General features: G+C 40.7%; 2 protein-coding genes across 2 annotated transcripts; both read left to right on the forward strand.

The window, feature by feature from the left end:
• The first annotated feature begins 335 nt into the window (after positions 1-335).
• Positions 336-8,695, forward strand: LOC137888020 (major histocompatibility complex class I-related gene protein-like). Its single transcript, XM_068731286.1, has 6 exons — positions 336-426; positions 2,783-3,049; positions 3,293-3,571; positions 4,484-4,786; positions 4,911-5,021; positions 5,231-8,695. Exons 1-6 carry the CDS (start codon positions 378-380, stop codon positions 5,254-5,256), a joined length of 1,035 nt encoding a protein of 344 aa, XP_068587387.1. The 5' UTR covers positions 336-377; the 3' UTR covers positions 5,257-8,695.
• Positions 8,696-9,105: 410 nt separating this feature from the next.
• LOC137888019 (major histocompatibility complex class I-related gene protein-like) lies at positions 9,106-14,756 on the forward strand. The gene is made up of 6 exons (XM_068731285.1): positions 9,106-9,217; positions 9,929-10,195; positions 10,439-10,717; positions 12,629-12,931; positions 13,243-13,353; positions 13,563-14,756. Exons 1-6 carry the CDS (start codon positions 9,169-9,171, stop codon positions 13,595-13,597), a joined length of 1,044 nt encoding a protein of 347 aa, XP_068587386.1. The 5' UTR covers positions 9,106-9,168; the 3' UTR covers positions 13,598-14,756.
• Positions 14,757-15,057: the final 301 nt, after the last annotated feature.

Genomic DNA, 15,057 nt, shown 5'->3' on the forward strand with positions numbered 1-15,057 from the left:
GTGATACATAAATGCATCAATAATTATAATCCAGTAATATAATATATGATTATAAAATAGACCATTATGCATAGAGTACCTTTACATTTGGTACTTCATACTACATATTGTGATGCTAATGCTTTTGCACTTTGACTAAAAAAATATTTTAAATGCAGGACTTTTTACTTGTAACAGTATTTACACACTGTGGTATCGCTACATTAAAATTGTTCATATTTCCTGTTCATTGAAAACCATGTACTGTATGTCCAAATGTGGTGATTTTATGACTCCAAAGGTCACGCTACGCCCTACAATGCGCATGACCGATATCACAGGTGAACGTTCATTCACCTAACTCGCCCTTAAGCTTGAGGTTTACTTTTCATAGCAATATGAAAACGTTATTTTTGTTGCTCCTCTTCTGTCATGTTTCATCTACAGGTAAGATCACACTGTGACTCTCACCGTTACGCTGTTTCCTGTTATTATTGTCGCTGTAAAACTCGTTGCAGTCGCTTTTTATAGTGGGACATTAGGAGCGCTAGTTTCACTTTCATTCCGTCACACTGTGTTTACAATAATTCTGTTATTCAAATGTGTCCATTTGACACTGACTAAACATGATCAGCCTATGTATTGTTCTCATGTAGGGTTACTCGTCAGTGCGTTACAGAACGACTCATATACTGCATTCATGCTTTACTGTAGGGAAGTAAAAGTTGGTCATAACCTCTGTGTGAAGTAATGTCGTATCTTTAGGGAGGATAGAGGCTATCCCCTTATATTATTGTTTGTAAGTCAAATTATATATGACAACTATTGCAACACATTAGCTAATAATAATAATTCCCTAAGTATATAATTGCAAATGAACAAATATCTGATGTAAGGCCAAAGTTACATAATTTCAAATAAGGATACAATAAAAAAATATACATTATTATTGTACACTGGCCATCTACATGACTCGTTGCTCAATGCACAAAGTCACAACATAAAATTAGTAACAGGAGTGGGTCTATAACATACAGTTGTGGTCAAAAGTTTACATACACTTGTAAAGAACATAATGTCATGGCTCTCTTGAGTTTCCAGTTATTTCTACAACTCTGATTTTTCTCTGATAGAGTGATTGGAACAGATACTTCTTTGTCACAAAAAACATTCTTGAAGTTTGGTTCTTTCATGACTTTATTATGGGTTAACAGAAAAAGTGACAAAATCTGCTGGGTCAAAAATATACATACAGCAACATGAATTAGCAATTTTGGTGACTTAGAAAGTTGTGTCAATGAAATGAGCTTCATAGCATGGCCTCTTAACTTCTTGTGAGTGATTATGAGTGACTACAGCTGGTGACTTCTCTGAAGCCATTTAAATAGGGCTCATTGGATACAAACGGCCACAAACGCTACAATGGGAAAGTCAAAGGAGCTCAGCATGGATCTGAAAAAGCGAATCATTGACTTGAACAAGTCAGGAAAGTCACTTGGAGCCATTTCAAAGCAGCTGCAGGTCCCAAGAGCAACAGTGCAAACAATTGTTTGTAAGTATAAAGTGCATGGCACTGTTTTGTCACTGCCACGATCAGGAAGAAAACGCAAGCTATCACCTGCTGCTGACAGAAAATTGGTCAGGAGGGTGAAGAGTCAACCGAGAACCACCAAAAAGCAGATCTGCCAAGAATTAGAAGCTGCTGGAACACAGGTGTCAGTGTCCACAGTCAAGCGTGTTTTGCATCTCCATGGACTGAGAGGCTGCCGTGCAAGAAGGAAGCCCTTGCTCCAAAAGCGGCACCTTAAGGCTCGACTGAAGTTTGCTGCTGATCACGTGGACAAAGATAAGACCTTCTGGAGGAAAGTTCTGTGGTCAGACGAAACAAAAATCGAGCTGTTTGGCCACAATGCCCAGCAATATGTTTGGAGGAGAAAAGGTGAGGCCTTTAACCCCAAGAACACCATGCCTACCGTCAAGCACGGTGGTGGTAGTATTATGCTGTGGGGCTGTTTTGCTGCCAATGGAACTGGTGCTTTACAGAGAGTAAATGGGATAATGAAGAAGGAGGATTACCTTCAAATTCTTCAGGATAACCTAAAATCATCAGCCCGAAGGTTGGGTCTTGGGCGCAGTTGGGTGTTCCGACAGGACAATGACCCCAAACGCACATCAAAAGTGGTAATGGAATGGCTAAATCAGGCTAGAATTAGGGTTTTAGAATGGCCTTCCCAAAGTCCTGACTTAAAATCCCATTGAGAACATGTGGACAATGCTGAAGAAACAAGTCCATGTCAGAAAGCCATCAAATTTAACTGAACTGCACCAATTCTGTCAAGAGGAGTGGTCAAAGATTCAACGAGAAGCTTGCCAGAAGCTTGTGGATGGCTACCAAAAGCGCCTAATTGAAGTGAAAATGGCCAAGGGACATGTAACCAAATATTAGCACTGCTGTATGTATATTTTTGACCCAGCAGATTTGATCACTTTTTCTGTTAACCCATAATAAAGTCATGACAGAACCAAACTTCATGAATGTTTTTTGTGACAAAGAAGTATCTGTTCCAATCACTCTATCAGAGAAAAATCAGAGTTGTAGAAATAACGGGGAAACTCAAGAGAGCCATGACATTATGTTCTTTGCAAGTGTATGTAAACTTTTGACCACAACTGTATTCTTTATGTAGCTCATTGTGATTAAACATATTTTTAATTTCTCCTATTATTCTTTTTAAATTGACGACCATTAATATCCATAATTTGTATAAAGATTAAGTTCCAATAAACCTTCTTTGTCCTGCAGTGAAACACTCCCTGAAATTGTTCCTGACTGCAACTTCTGGAGTCCCAAACTTTCCAGAGTTTGTAGCTTTTGCGATGGTCGATGAAGTCCAGGTGGGTTACTGTGACAGCAACATCAAGACCCCGGAGCCCAAACAGGGCTGGGTGAGAGATTTTATGAACGATAACCCACAACACATGGAGTGGTATATTCAGAGGTGTTCTATCAGTCATCATTTCTTCAGGGCCAACATTGATGGCTTGAAGCAGCGGTTAAACCAAACTGAAGGTAGGTCTGTTTATGTTCATGTTTAACTTTTGGCTGGTGAGATGTAGCTTCCTGTTTGAACACATGACAGTGCTTTTTGATGAAGAGAATATGGACTTTCACTCTGTTTTCCAGCAGATGTTGCGTGGCTTCCACAGAGCCAATAATTGGTGGATCAGCGTGTCTCTGTGGTGAAGATGTGATATTATGTGTTAATAATCATCTGTGCTGCGATGTCACTTTCTCCCTCTCTACCTCTCTCAGGTGCCCACATTTTACAGAGGATGAACGGCTGTGAGTGGGATGATGAGACTGGAGAGGTTTTTGGTTTTAATCAGTATGGTTATGATGGAGAAGACTTCATTGCGTTGGACCTGCAGACGCTGACGTGGACTACACCAAGACAGCAGGCGTTCACCACCAAACTTAGATGGGATGCTGACAAAGCCAAATTAGAATTCAATAAATATTACTACATCCACTATTGTCCTGACTGGCTGAAGAAGTATGTGCACTATGGGAGGAGCTTTCTGCAGAGAACAGGTAGATTCACATGACCTGATGCTTTTTCAAGGACACTATAGTGTTCACACGCCTCTTCTGTTTTTAATGTACAGTAAATATGGACATAGTTTCTCTCACCTCACTTCATCTCTTTTATTTTTGGCGTCCTCTCCACTTTTATTTCATAATTTTTTTCACTTAAAGCTACTACAGTGAACCTTAACTTTGTGTTGATTTTGGCGGTCCATGTGGACAAAAGCTTGTGTTTGCGAGCCCCAGTGTCCCTTTAGAAAACCTCTCATTTGACTGCAGCAGAGGTCTGACAGTGTGCTCCATGCACTCCTGGTTCTGGTTCTCCCGTGACTCCATTCCCTTCAGCGGGCCCAGTAATACGGCCTGGGCCCGTTCTGTCTTGGTGAGAGAGACAAAGATGAAGAGACATTTCCTCTCTAAACCTCTCAAATAATTTAATTTAAATATAAACCTTCAAAATAAAACAAAGTCAAATTAAATGTTTTTTAATTAAAAGGCTTTTGGAGATCAAACTATTATTCATTATTTCACAAAAAAGCAGAGATTACAAAAACATTCTCAATATTGAATAGAGATTTGTGGAGCAGAACTTTATTTGTATTCTTCATTTACATCTCACAACCCCCAGATGTTGTCATTGTTTAATATCAAATATATAATTTATTGCAGTGCCTCGCTCGTACTAATTCTTTAAGTGCTATAATATTATCATGAATAAGACTCCCACTGGTAGTGTAAGACTACATGATGAGCATTTGAATTAAATCACATGATTTGTGTACTGTCCGGCCAGAGTAAGAAAGTAACGTGCATCAATATTTACTGATGGTTTTAAACTGATTTATTTTTATTGATACATGAAATGACAGCCTGAGTCATACAAACAGCTTTTTTGTCTGTTTGTTTTTAAATCCCTAGAACTTCCCTCAGTGTCTCTCCTCCAGAAGACTCCCTCCTCCCCAGTCAGCTGCCACGCTACAGGTTTCTACCCTGACAGAGCCATGATGTACTGGAGGAAAGATGGAGAGGAGCATCATGAGGACGTGGACCACGGAGAGATCCTCCCCAACCACGATGGATCCTTCCAGATCAGTGTCGACCTGAACCTTTCATCAGTCGCACCTGAAGACTGGAGGAGGTACGACTGTGTGTTTCATCTCTCTGGTGTGGAGGACCACATCGTCACCAAACTGGACAAAGCACAGATCAGGACCAACTGGGGTAAAACTGAGATCAGATGTGATGGAAATTATTTCTATGATTACAGTGTACTCATCACAGTCATCATAAACTAAACATAGTCCATACTGTGGTAGAGACAACATGTGAATGTTTTGTGTTTCAGTTTCTCCGTCAGAGTTTCCTGCTGGTGGTGTTACTGGAGTTGTTGTAGCACTGCTGCTGCTTCTGGTACTCTGCATCACTGGACTCTTCATCTGGAGGAAGAACAATAATGGTGAGTGAAGTCATTTTTACTCCACTGTTGGATTCAACACAGTAGAAGATGTACTGGGTATACTGTATAAGAGCTGCTCTCCCACATTTACAGTCAAAGCAGAAATCAGTGAAATTAATACAAAACATGCAAAAAGTGTTTTGTTGCTTTCTTTTCATAAACTCTGGATTTTCTTTAACATGTAATATTGTAATGTCTCTTTATTTCAGGATTCAGACCTGCAAACACAAAGTGAAATGTCCATAGTTGTCGTGGCAACGTCTGCAGCATCAAACAGGTCTTCACTCAGACTGATGAACCAATAGTTGGCTCACCTTTTTTCCGTTCTGACCTGTGACAGACCGGATGATGAATGGTTCCTCTTCTATCGATGGTCCTTGAGGTCGCCAAGCAGACAATATTTTGGAGGGTTTGGGGATATTTGAAGGCATACTTAGTTTTTCCCTCTGTCAGCTGTCTTTTCCAACATGAGAGAGGATCTAATCAATATGTTCCTTCTTTCTTTGTCATCTTCCTGTGTTGGAGCACTTAATGGAAACTTCATAGGAGTGCTCCAACCGTGGCTAAGTGGAGTGCAGGGCTGCCTTTTAATCAGAGGGTCGTTGGTTCGATCCCCGGCTCCTGGTCAATGTCAATGTCTATGTGTCCTTGAGCAAGACACTTAACCCCAAAATTGCTCCCGTAGCTGCGTCTACGGTGTAGATAGATACTGAATTGTAAGTCACTTTGGATAAAAGCGTCTGCTAAATGACTGTAATGTAATGTAATGAGCCCAACCACGCCCCGCCAACACATACCCCCAACGCCCAACCTAGGCCGGGGAGCCATCCGGCCTAACCTACTCCCCCACCCCCCTGAGAGCAGGAGAGGAAGTTGGCCACGGTCATCTGCGCCCCCAGCCTATGGACCACTTTGAAATTAAAAGGCTGTAACGCCAGATACCACCGAGTGATCTGTTGGTATATTTCATGCGGTGGAGCCACTGGAGCAAGGCGTGGTCCAAACAGAGGGTGAATGAGCGTCCCAGGAGGTAGTAGCGCAAGGAGTCGACCGCCCACCGGATGGCCAGGAACTCCTTCTCCACGTGCTGTACCTGGCCTCCCTCTCGAACAGCTTCCGGCTGATATACAGAACAGGGCGTTCAACCTCCTGTACCTGCTTGGACAAAACGGCCCCCAGCCCTCTGTTCGATGCTTTTTTAGTCTTGGGCCGCGGGCAGGCTGCGATAGCAGCAGTCTTGTCCACCTGCGGGCGCACCTGCCCGCCGCCCAAGTGGTACCCCAGATACCTTACCTCCCTCCGTCCAACTGCACACTTCTCTGGGTTGGCGGTGAGCCTAGCCTGCCTCAGGGACTCCAGCACCGCCCCCACCCGCTGCACATGCTCCGCCCAGGTGGTGCTGTGGATGATCACATCATCCAAGTAGGCAGCAACATATGCAGCATGTGGACGCAGCACCCGGTCCATGAGGTGTTGGAAAGTGGCTGGGGTACCGAACAACCCAAAGGGAAGTGTGGTGAATTGGTACAAACCAAACAGAGTGGAGAAGGCCGATTTTTTCTCTGGACTCTGGTGACAGAGGAATCTGCCAGTAGCCCTTGGTTAAATCCACTGTCGTAAAGAAACGTGCAGTGCCCTGTCGGTCCAGGAGTTTGTCGACCCGGGGCATTGGGTATGCATGAAATTGTGACACATCATTCACCCTGCGATAGTCCACACAAAACCGTATAGATCCATCCTTCTTGACAACAAGAACAATGGGGCTACACCAGGCACTGTTGGACTCTTCTATTACCCCCATCTCCAGCATAGCAGCCAATTCCCTCTGAACCACTTTTATTTTGTGTTCAGGTAACCTGTACGGTCTCAATTTGGTGCACTATGAGGTTTGTGCGTCCTGGCAGGAGGGAGAACACGTCAGCAAACTGCTCTTGCAACTGGGCAACGTCTGTTCTCTGGGTCCCGGAGAGATGGGCTTCACAAAGGAACGAGGTTGGATTGGTGGATTTTGGAACCTCAGGCCCCAGCTCCTCTCTCTCAGATACCGCAGACACCAGAGAAACTGACTCAGCCTCTCTCCATGCTTTTAGGAGGTTGAGATGGTAGATCTGTGTAGCTCCGCCCCTGCCAGAATGCACTACCTCGTAGTCGACATCCCCCACTCCCCGTTTGACCACAAAGGGCCCTTGCCACTTGGCGAGGAGTTTAGAGCTGGAAGAAGGAAGCAATACAAGCACCTTTTCTCCTGGTGTGTATTGTCTCAGCCTGGCCCCTCTGTTGTACAGCCTTTGTTGACGTTCCTGGGCCTGGAGCAGATTCTCGAGTGACATCCGACCCAGTGTGTGGAGTTTTGCTCGCGTGGTATTGAATGTCACTTTTACTGGTCCTCGGACCTTCCTCCCAGTATTCTATAATCAGGTCGAGCACCCCCCGTGGTTTTCTGCCAAACAGCAATTTAAAGGGAGAAAATCCCGTAGAGGCCTGATGGACCTCCCGCACTGCAAACAACAGAGAATCAAGCCATTTATCCCAATTACGTTCATCTTCGTGGATACATTTACGGATCATGGACTTCAAAGTCTTATTCAGACGCTCTACCAGCCCGTCGGCCTGTGGGTGGTACATACTGGGCTGAATAGATTTAATGCCCAGTAATCCATAAAGTTCCCTCAGTGTTCATGACATGAACGAGGTGCCCTGGTCAGTCAGAATCTCTTTCGGGATTCCGACTCGGGAGATGAGCTGAAACAGAGCTTGCAGACAGTCTTTGCAGAAATGTTGCGCAATGGCACTGCCTCGGGATATCGTGTCGCGTAATCTACAACCGCAACTGCAACCTTTACACTATGTTTTTTCCCCCTCTATCTAATTTCTACTGACACTATGGTCTCATCTTGGTCCTCCGTCACTGCCGATGTTAATATAGGAGAGAGACACAATCAAAGATTGATTTCAGCTTAGGCTAATTAAGCCTCCCTGAACCACTCCCCTACTCTGTCCCCTCTGCAGCTGAGCCCAACCACACCCCGCCACCACAGTAGGGTTATTACTGCCTTGGGCGTATTTGTGATACTCCAACATCATCACAGCAACTCATTAATTCACAAAATCTGTCAATGTCCTCATTTGAGGGTCTCATCCTGCTGTAACCTGGCATATGTCTCTTCAATTGTTGTTTTGAAGAGCACACAGAGCTTTGTGGTGGTGTGCTCACCCCTGATGGTCCAGCAATCTATTAATGCATAAGTCAGCTTTTTGATATCTTTAACAGTTTACATTTTGTGCTGTTTTTAGAACTTTTTCTACATTTTTAATGGGTGTGTAATGCAAACTGCATTATATTTTGGATGGCCAGTTATGGCTGCATGTTCAAGGGGAATTTGCAAATTGTGGGTTATATTAATTCAATCACCGAGTGCACCTTTCTAGTTGTATCAACAACAACAAAAGGTTTACTTTAGTTAACATATTTACTTATCTATTAATACCATTTAGTTAAATTGTAAATACCTTTGTCCACTTTTTTCTCCCTGTTTGTGCAATAAATGTAATTTTTTATTTAGTTTGTCACCTGCATGCTTTCACTCTTGTTAAACACTCCCTGTTTAATTTCAATGTGTAAACTTTGCCGTATGAATTAAGTTTGATTAATTAAATAAAGATACATCTCTGACATGGTACAACTGTTATGTTGATGTCTTTTCTATTGACTGCATCCAAAATGTGTGCTTTAGGTCATTGCTACATTTAAAACAGCATCACCAGGTTATCCATTAATCTTAGTCTTTGCACACTAACATTATCAACATACTTGGCAAGTTTAACCATTACATCATCATGCCCCATGCATTTTCTTCATTATTTAACGAGCTGAAAATGTCTTTGTGGTATTGGAAATGTTGTTTATCATATATTTCCTATGTGTAGGAATTGCCTCCATGTTGGTGTCGTTACTGGTGTGCATGTTCTACAATACTCTTCTTGCCTTGGTGTAAAATGGCAAAAGAGATCTCACTGGAAATATCGCGAGATTTGACTCAACACAATCACTTCAGGCTACGCCCTTCACTGCGCATGACCGATAACACAGGTGAACGTTCAATCACCTGACTCGCTCTTAAGCTTGAGGTTTACTTATCAGAACAATATGAAAACGTTATTTATGTTGCTCCTCTTCTGTCATGTTTCATCTACAGGTAAGATCACACTGTGACTCTCACCGTTACGCTGTTTCCTGTTATTATTGTCGCTGTAAAACTCGTTGCAGTCGCTTTTTATATTGCGTCATTAGGAGCGCTCGTTTGACTTTCACTCCGTCACACTGTGTTTACAATAATTCCATTATTCAAACGTGTTCATTTGACACTGATTTAACATGATCAGCCTGTGTATTGTTCTCATGTAGGGTTACTCGTCAGTGCGTTACAGAACGACTCATATACTGCATTCATGCTTTAGTGTAGGAAAGTAAAAGTTGGTCATAACCTCTGTGTGAAGTAATGTCCGTATCTTTAGGGAGGATAGAGGCTATCCCCTTATATTATTGTTTGTAAATCAAATTATATATGACAACTATTGCAAGACATTGACTAGCTAATAATAATAATTCCCTAAATACATAATTACAAATGAACAAATATCTGCTGTAAGTAGTTATATCATTTCAAATAAGGCTACAATAACAAAATATATATTGTATACTGGCCATCTACATGACTCGTTGCTCAATGCATAAAGTCACAACATAACATTAGTAACAGGAGTGGGTCTATAACATATTCTTTAGGTAGCTCATTGTGATTTAACATTTTTTTTAAATTCTCCTATTATTTTATTTTAAATGACGACCATTAATATCCATAATTTGTATAAAAATGGAGTTCCAATAAACCTTCCTTGTCCTGCAGTGAAACACTCCCTGAAATATTTCCTGACTGCAACTTCTGGAGTCTCAAACCTTCCAGAGTTTGTGGGTCTTGCGTTGGTCGATGAAGTCCAGGTGGGTTACTGTGACAGCAACATCAAGACCGTGGAGCTCAAACAGGACTGGATGAGAGATTTTATGAAGGATTACCCAAAACACATGGAGTGGTATATTCAGATGTGTTTTAGCGAGCAGCAGTCCTTCAGAGCCAACATTGTTGACTTGAAGCAGCGCTTAAACCAAACTGAAGGTAGGCCTGTTTATGTTGATGTTTAACTTTTGGCTGGTGAGATGTAGCTTCCTGTATGAACACATGACAGTGCTTTTTGATGAAGAGAATATGGACTTTCACTCTGTTTTCCAGCAGATGTTGAGTGGCTTCCACAGAGCCAATAATTGGTGGATCAGCGTGTCTCTGTGGTGAAGATGTGATATTATGTGTTAATAATCATCTGTGCTGTGATGTCACTTTCTCCCTCTCTACCTCTCTCAGGTGCCCACATTTTACAGAGCATGGACAGCTGTGAGTGGAATGATGAGACTGGAGAGGTTTTTGGTTTTCATCAGTATGGTTATGATGGAGAAGACTTCATTGCGTTGGACCTGCAGACGCTGACGTGGAATGCATTAAGACAGCAGGCGTTCACCACCAAACTTAGATGGGATGCTGACAAAGACAGATTAGAATACAATAAATATTACCTCCTCCATGAATGTCCTGACTGGCTGAAGAAGTATCTGCACTATGGGAGGAGCTTTCTGCAGAGAACAGGTAGATTCACGTGACCTGATGCTTTTTATTCCACTTTTATTTCATTACTTTATTCACTTTGAAGCGTGAGCGGCGCCTGCCCTGTTTCTAGGCGGGGAAGTCGTTCTCACCTAACACGGTGGTCACTCCGTCGGCTGTCCCACCTGCAAGGATATACGTTCCTTTTTGAGGTGCTGGAACAATACCTTCGGCCTTTTATCTCACCCCGTAGCTAAATCGTTAGGATTTTGGATGAATTGTCTTGAAATTCTTTTACGGCTAAAGCCCTAGGCGTTCTCAATGGGATGCAACCCTAGCACGTCTTCACTCAGGGTACTTACCTTAAGCTCCTCTGCATGCTTCAGTCGTCACTTCTGATCACACCATCAACGGACAGGGGAAGAGGGTTAAACTGTTTTAAAGGACCAGAATACTTTGTTTGGTTTCAGTCTCTTACAAAATGTAAGGCCGGATTTTTATTTAGGTTTTTCTCACAACAATCTCATACAACAATTTCAAGTCAATGAAACAGTTTCTGTGATACCAGCAATAAGTCTAACACTCCTTCTATACGGAGTTTTCCTCTTTATCAGTTCTCACTGATTTTGCTATGATGAATAATCCAGTCGCTTTCTAAGGGGGTAAGACCCCTAAGTCCAGTTGGGGGGAAAAAGCCCAAACTCACAGATTCTCTGCTCCTTTTTATGCTGCTAAAAAGCTCCACCTCCTTCAGGCTCATGAGTAACTCACACACAAGTCCTCCCCTCTTTTAGAGCTAACACAGAATGTAACTGGTTTGATCCTGTTCACAAGAGGAAGCATACGTTTTAGAGTGACTATTCTAATAAAGACACATATACAGTTTATATGGTTCATCACATCTATCAAAAAGTAAAGGAAGTTATAGGTTTAATCATTTCTATCAAAAAGTAAAAAGGTTTATAGGTTCAATGGTTATACGTTGATTCAAAAGGTTACAGGTTATAACAGTTATACTTTTATACTTTCATACTTTTCTACGATCTCTCAACAACTTAAAGCTCATTAAAGTTCCTCACAGTGACTTTAAGTGAGATCATTCACATCTGCATCTGCTACATGAACACATTTAACTCCCAGGACTTCATGTTGGGATGTTAATATTAAGATAAATAATAATCAGGGCTTGGACCAATATTTATTGATGATTACTGATACTTAGGAATATCAATGAATTGATTCTTGATTTAATGATGAATGTTTCTTAAATTAAAATTCAGTCCATGAAAAACATGGTTATTAAACAGAAACATTTTCACTGATTTAGATATCTTTACATTTAATAAAAATGTTAAGCTTAGAAAATATTGTGCATTGTAAAGATTAAAGGCTTTGGTTTAGATTCATTACAAACAGTTCTGTCTCAGTGAGAGAGACAAAGACAAAGAGACATTTCCTGTCTAAACCTCTCAAATAATTGAATTTAAATATAAACCCTCAAAATAAAACAAAGTCAAATTAAATGTTCAAGGCCTTTGGACTTCAAACTATTATACATTATTTCACAAATAAGCACAGATTACAAAAACATTCTCAATAATTAAAATAGATTTGTGGAGCAGAACTTTATTTGTATTCTTCATTTACATCTCACAACCCTCAGATGTTGTCATTGTTTAATGTTAAATATACAGATAATGTAGTGCAGTGCCTCACTAGTGCTAATTATTTAAGTGCTGTAATAGAATCAATAATAAGACTCCCCCTGGTGGTGTAAGACTGCATGATGTACATTTGAATTAAATCACATGATATGTGTACTGTCCAGATTAAGAAAGTAACTTGCATCAATATTTACTGATGGTTTTAAACTGATTTATTTGTATTGATGCATGAGATGACAGCCTAAGTCCTATAAACAGTTTTCTTGTCTGTTTGTTTTTAAATCCCTAGAACTTCCCTCAGTGTCTCTCCTCCAGAAGACTCCCTCCTCCCCAGTCAGCTGCCACGCTACAGGTTTCTACCCTGACAGAGCCATGATGTACTGGAGGAAAGATGGAGAGGAGCATCATGAGGACGTGGACCACGGAGAGATCCTCCCCAACCACGATGGATCCTTCCAGATCAGTGTCGACCTGAACCTTTCATCAGTCGCACCTGAAGACTGGAGGAGGTACGACTGTGTGTTTCATCTCTCTGGTGTGGAGGACCACATCGTCACCAAACTCGACAAAGCACAGATCAGGACCAACTGGGGTAAGACTGAGATCAGAAGTGATGGAAATTTAAAAACTAACGCTAGACCTGGATCATCACTTTAGAGGTTTTGCCCAAAAGCATTTTGTTGTCAATTCAATAGACAAATTGTTGTGACTTTTAAATCTTTAACCCTCCTCTTAATCCTAAAATAACAATCAGGTTTGCAACCTCTTATCCTCTTCTTCTTACTCTTATTTTCATAGTTTTGGCAATTATTTCTATGATTACAGTGTACTCATCACAGTCATCATAAACTAAACATATTCCATACTGTGGTAGAGACAACATGTGAATGTTTTGTGTTTCAGTTTCTCCGTCAGAGTTTCCTGCTGGTGGTGTTACTGGAGTTGTTGTAGCACTGCTGCTGCTTCTGGTACTCTGCATCACTGGACTCTTCATCTGGAGGAAGAACAATAATGGTGAGTGAAGCCATTTTTACTCCACTGTTGGATTCAACACAGTAGAAGACGTACTGGGTATACTGTATAAGAGCTGCTCTCCCACATTTACAGTCAAAGCAGAAATCAGTGAAATTAATACAAAACATTCAAAAAGTGTTTTGTTGGTTTCTTTTCATAAACTCTGGATTTTCTTCAACATCTAATATTGTAATGTCTCTTTATTTCAGGATTCAGACCTGCAAACAGAGTGAAATGTCCATAGTTGTCATGGCAACGTCTGCAGCATCAAACAGGTCTTCAATTGTTTTAAACATATATTTCTTCTGTACGTTTTTTGACTACTTTTGCATACTTTCAGTGAAACCATTCATATATCTAAATATTCAGATCTTAAACTTCATATTTACTATTTAAGTACAAATTGTACGAACAAGAAAATATTCAGCAGGAATGTTTTTTGTTTCACTTTTTTTACAGTGCAAATGAATGTAGAGAATCTTCAAATCCTCTTAGACCTACTCCACTTTGTAATGCTACTGCGTCCGCAGACTTTTAGCTACAAACCTCATGTAAACTTTAAATGGGTTACAATAATTTGATCTATTAATTCATGAGTCAGCTTTTAAATATCTTTAACAGTTTTGCAACATCACAGTTTACATTTCATGCTGTTTTCAGAACTTTTTCAACATTTTTAATGGGTGTGTAAACTTAATTTAGCCTTACACAAACATGTCCCACTTAAGCACTTATAAGCCTCACAAGACGAACTCTTCAGTGTCTACAGTTTGTCTAGAGATTTCTGTAAATCTAGTTTTCTCTTGGTAAATTCTAGAACTGATGCGTGTTTCCACTGATAAAGATCTTGAATTATTTAAAGTAAACCTGCTACTTCTTGAAATCATTGTTGGCACAATACAACTTTTAATTGTTATTGTGATACTCTACACAAAGGAAATTCAAAGTCTTAAATATCGTAGGAAGTCCTGGTAACAATAAACAGATCAAATAAAACACAGGATAGTTATTGGTTCAATGGTGAACAAACTGAACTATGATTATTGTTGTTATCTGCCAGGAGGATCATGCAATCTGTCCTGTGTGTGTGTGTGTGTGTGTGTGTGTGTGTGTGTGTGTGTGTGTGTGTGTGTGTGTGTGTGTGTGTGTCAGTCTTTGTGTCTGTCCATGACTGCTCTCGCATTCAGCTGCAGCAAACTGCATTATATTTTGGGCGGCCAGTCATTTTTTTTCACTGTTTTTGCAATAAATGTTTTATTTGTTTTATTTATTTTCTCTTTAGTTTGTCACCTGCATGCTTTCACTCTGGTTAAACACTCCCTGTTTAATTTCAATGTGTAAACTTTGCCGTGTGAATGAGGTTTGATTAATTAAATAAAGATACATCTCTGTCATGGTAACAACTGTTATGTTGGTGTCTTTTCTATTGACTGCATCCAAAAGGTGCGATTTAGATCAGTGCTACATTTAAAACAGCATCACCAGGTTATCCATTAATCTGAGTCTTTGCACGCTAACATTATCAACAAACTTGGCAAGTTTAACCATTAATTCATCATGTTTTGACAAGAAATCCTGGTGGCCTGATTTCCTCTTAAAAAACAATAAATTCTGTAACCCTGACTCAAAGCTGACACTGATTAACCAACAGTTCATGAATCATTTATGTCATATGCATTGAATGTGTTGTAACTCTATTATGAT

Source organism: Cebidichthys violaceus, unplaced genomic scaffold, assembly GCF_023349555.1.
Source record: "Cebidichthys violaceus isolate CVI_PGR_0920_01 unplaced genomic scaffold, fCebVio1.0.p SCAF_50, whole genome shotgun sequence".
In the NCBI taxonomy this organism is placed as follows: Eukaryota; Metazoa; Chordata; class Actinopteri; order Perciformes; family Stichaeidae; genus Cebidichthys; species Cebidichthys violaceus.

Excerpts from the sequence above, each read along its gene's own strand:
- LOC137888020 (XM_068731286.1), top strand. The coding sequence starts at position 378 with ATGAAAACGTTATTTTTGTTGCTCCTCTTCTGTCATGTTTCATCTACA. Across the intron at positions 3,050-3,292 it reads GCGGTTAAACCAAACTGAAG|GTGCCCACATTTTACAGAGG; the intron begins GTAGGTCTGTTT and ends TACCTCTCTCAG. Across the intron at positions 5,022-5,230 it reads CTGGAGGAAGAACAATAATG|GATTCAGACCTGCAAACACA; the intron begins GTGAGTGAAGTC and ends TCTTTATTTCAG.
- LOC137888019 (XM_068731285.1), top strand. The coding sequence starts at position 9,169 with ATGAAAACGTTATTTATGTTGCTCCTCTTCTGTCATGTTTCATCTACA. Across the intron at positions 10,196-10,438 it reads GCGCTTAAACCAAACTGAAG|GTGCCCACATTTTACAGAGC; the intron begins GTAGGCCTGTTT and ends TACCTCTCTCAG. Across the intron at positions 10,718-12,628 it reads GAGCTTTCTGCAGAGAACAG|AACTTCCCTCAGTGTCTCTC; the intron begins GTAGATTCACGT and ends TTAAATCCCTAG.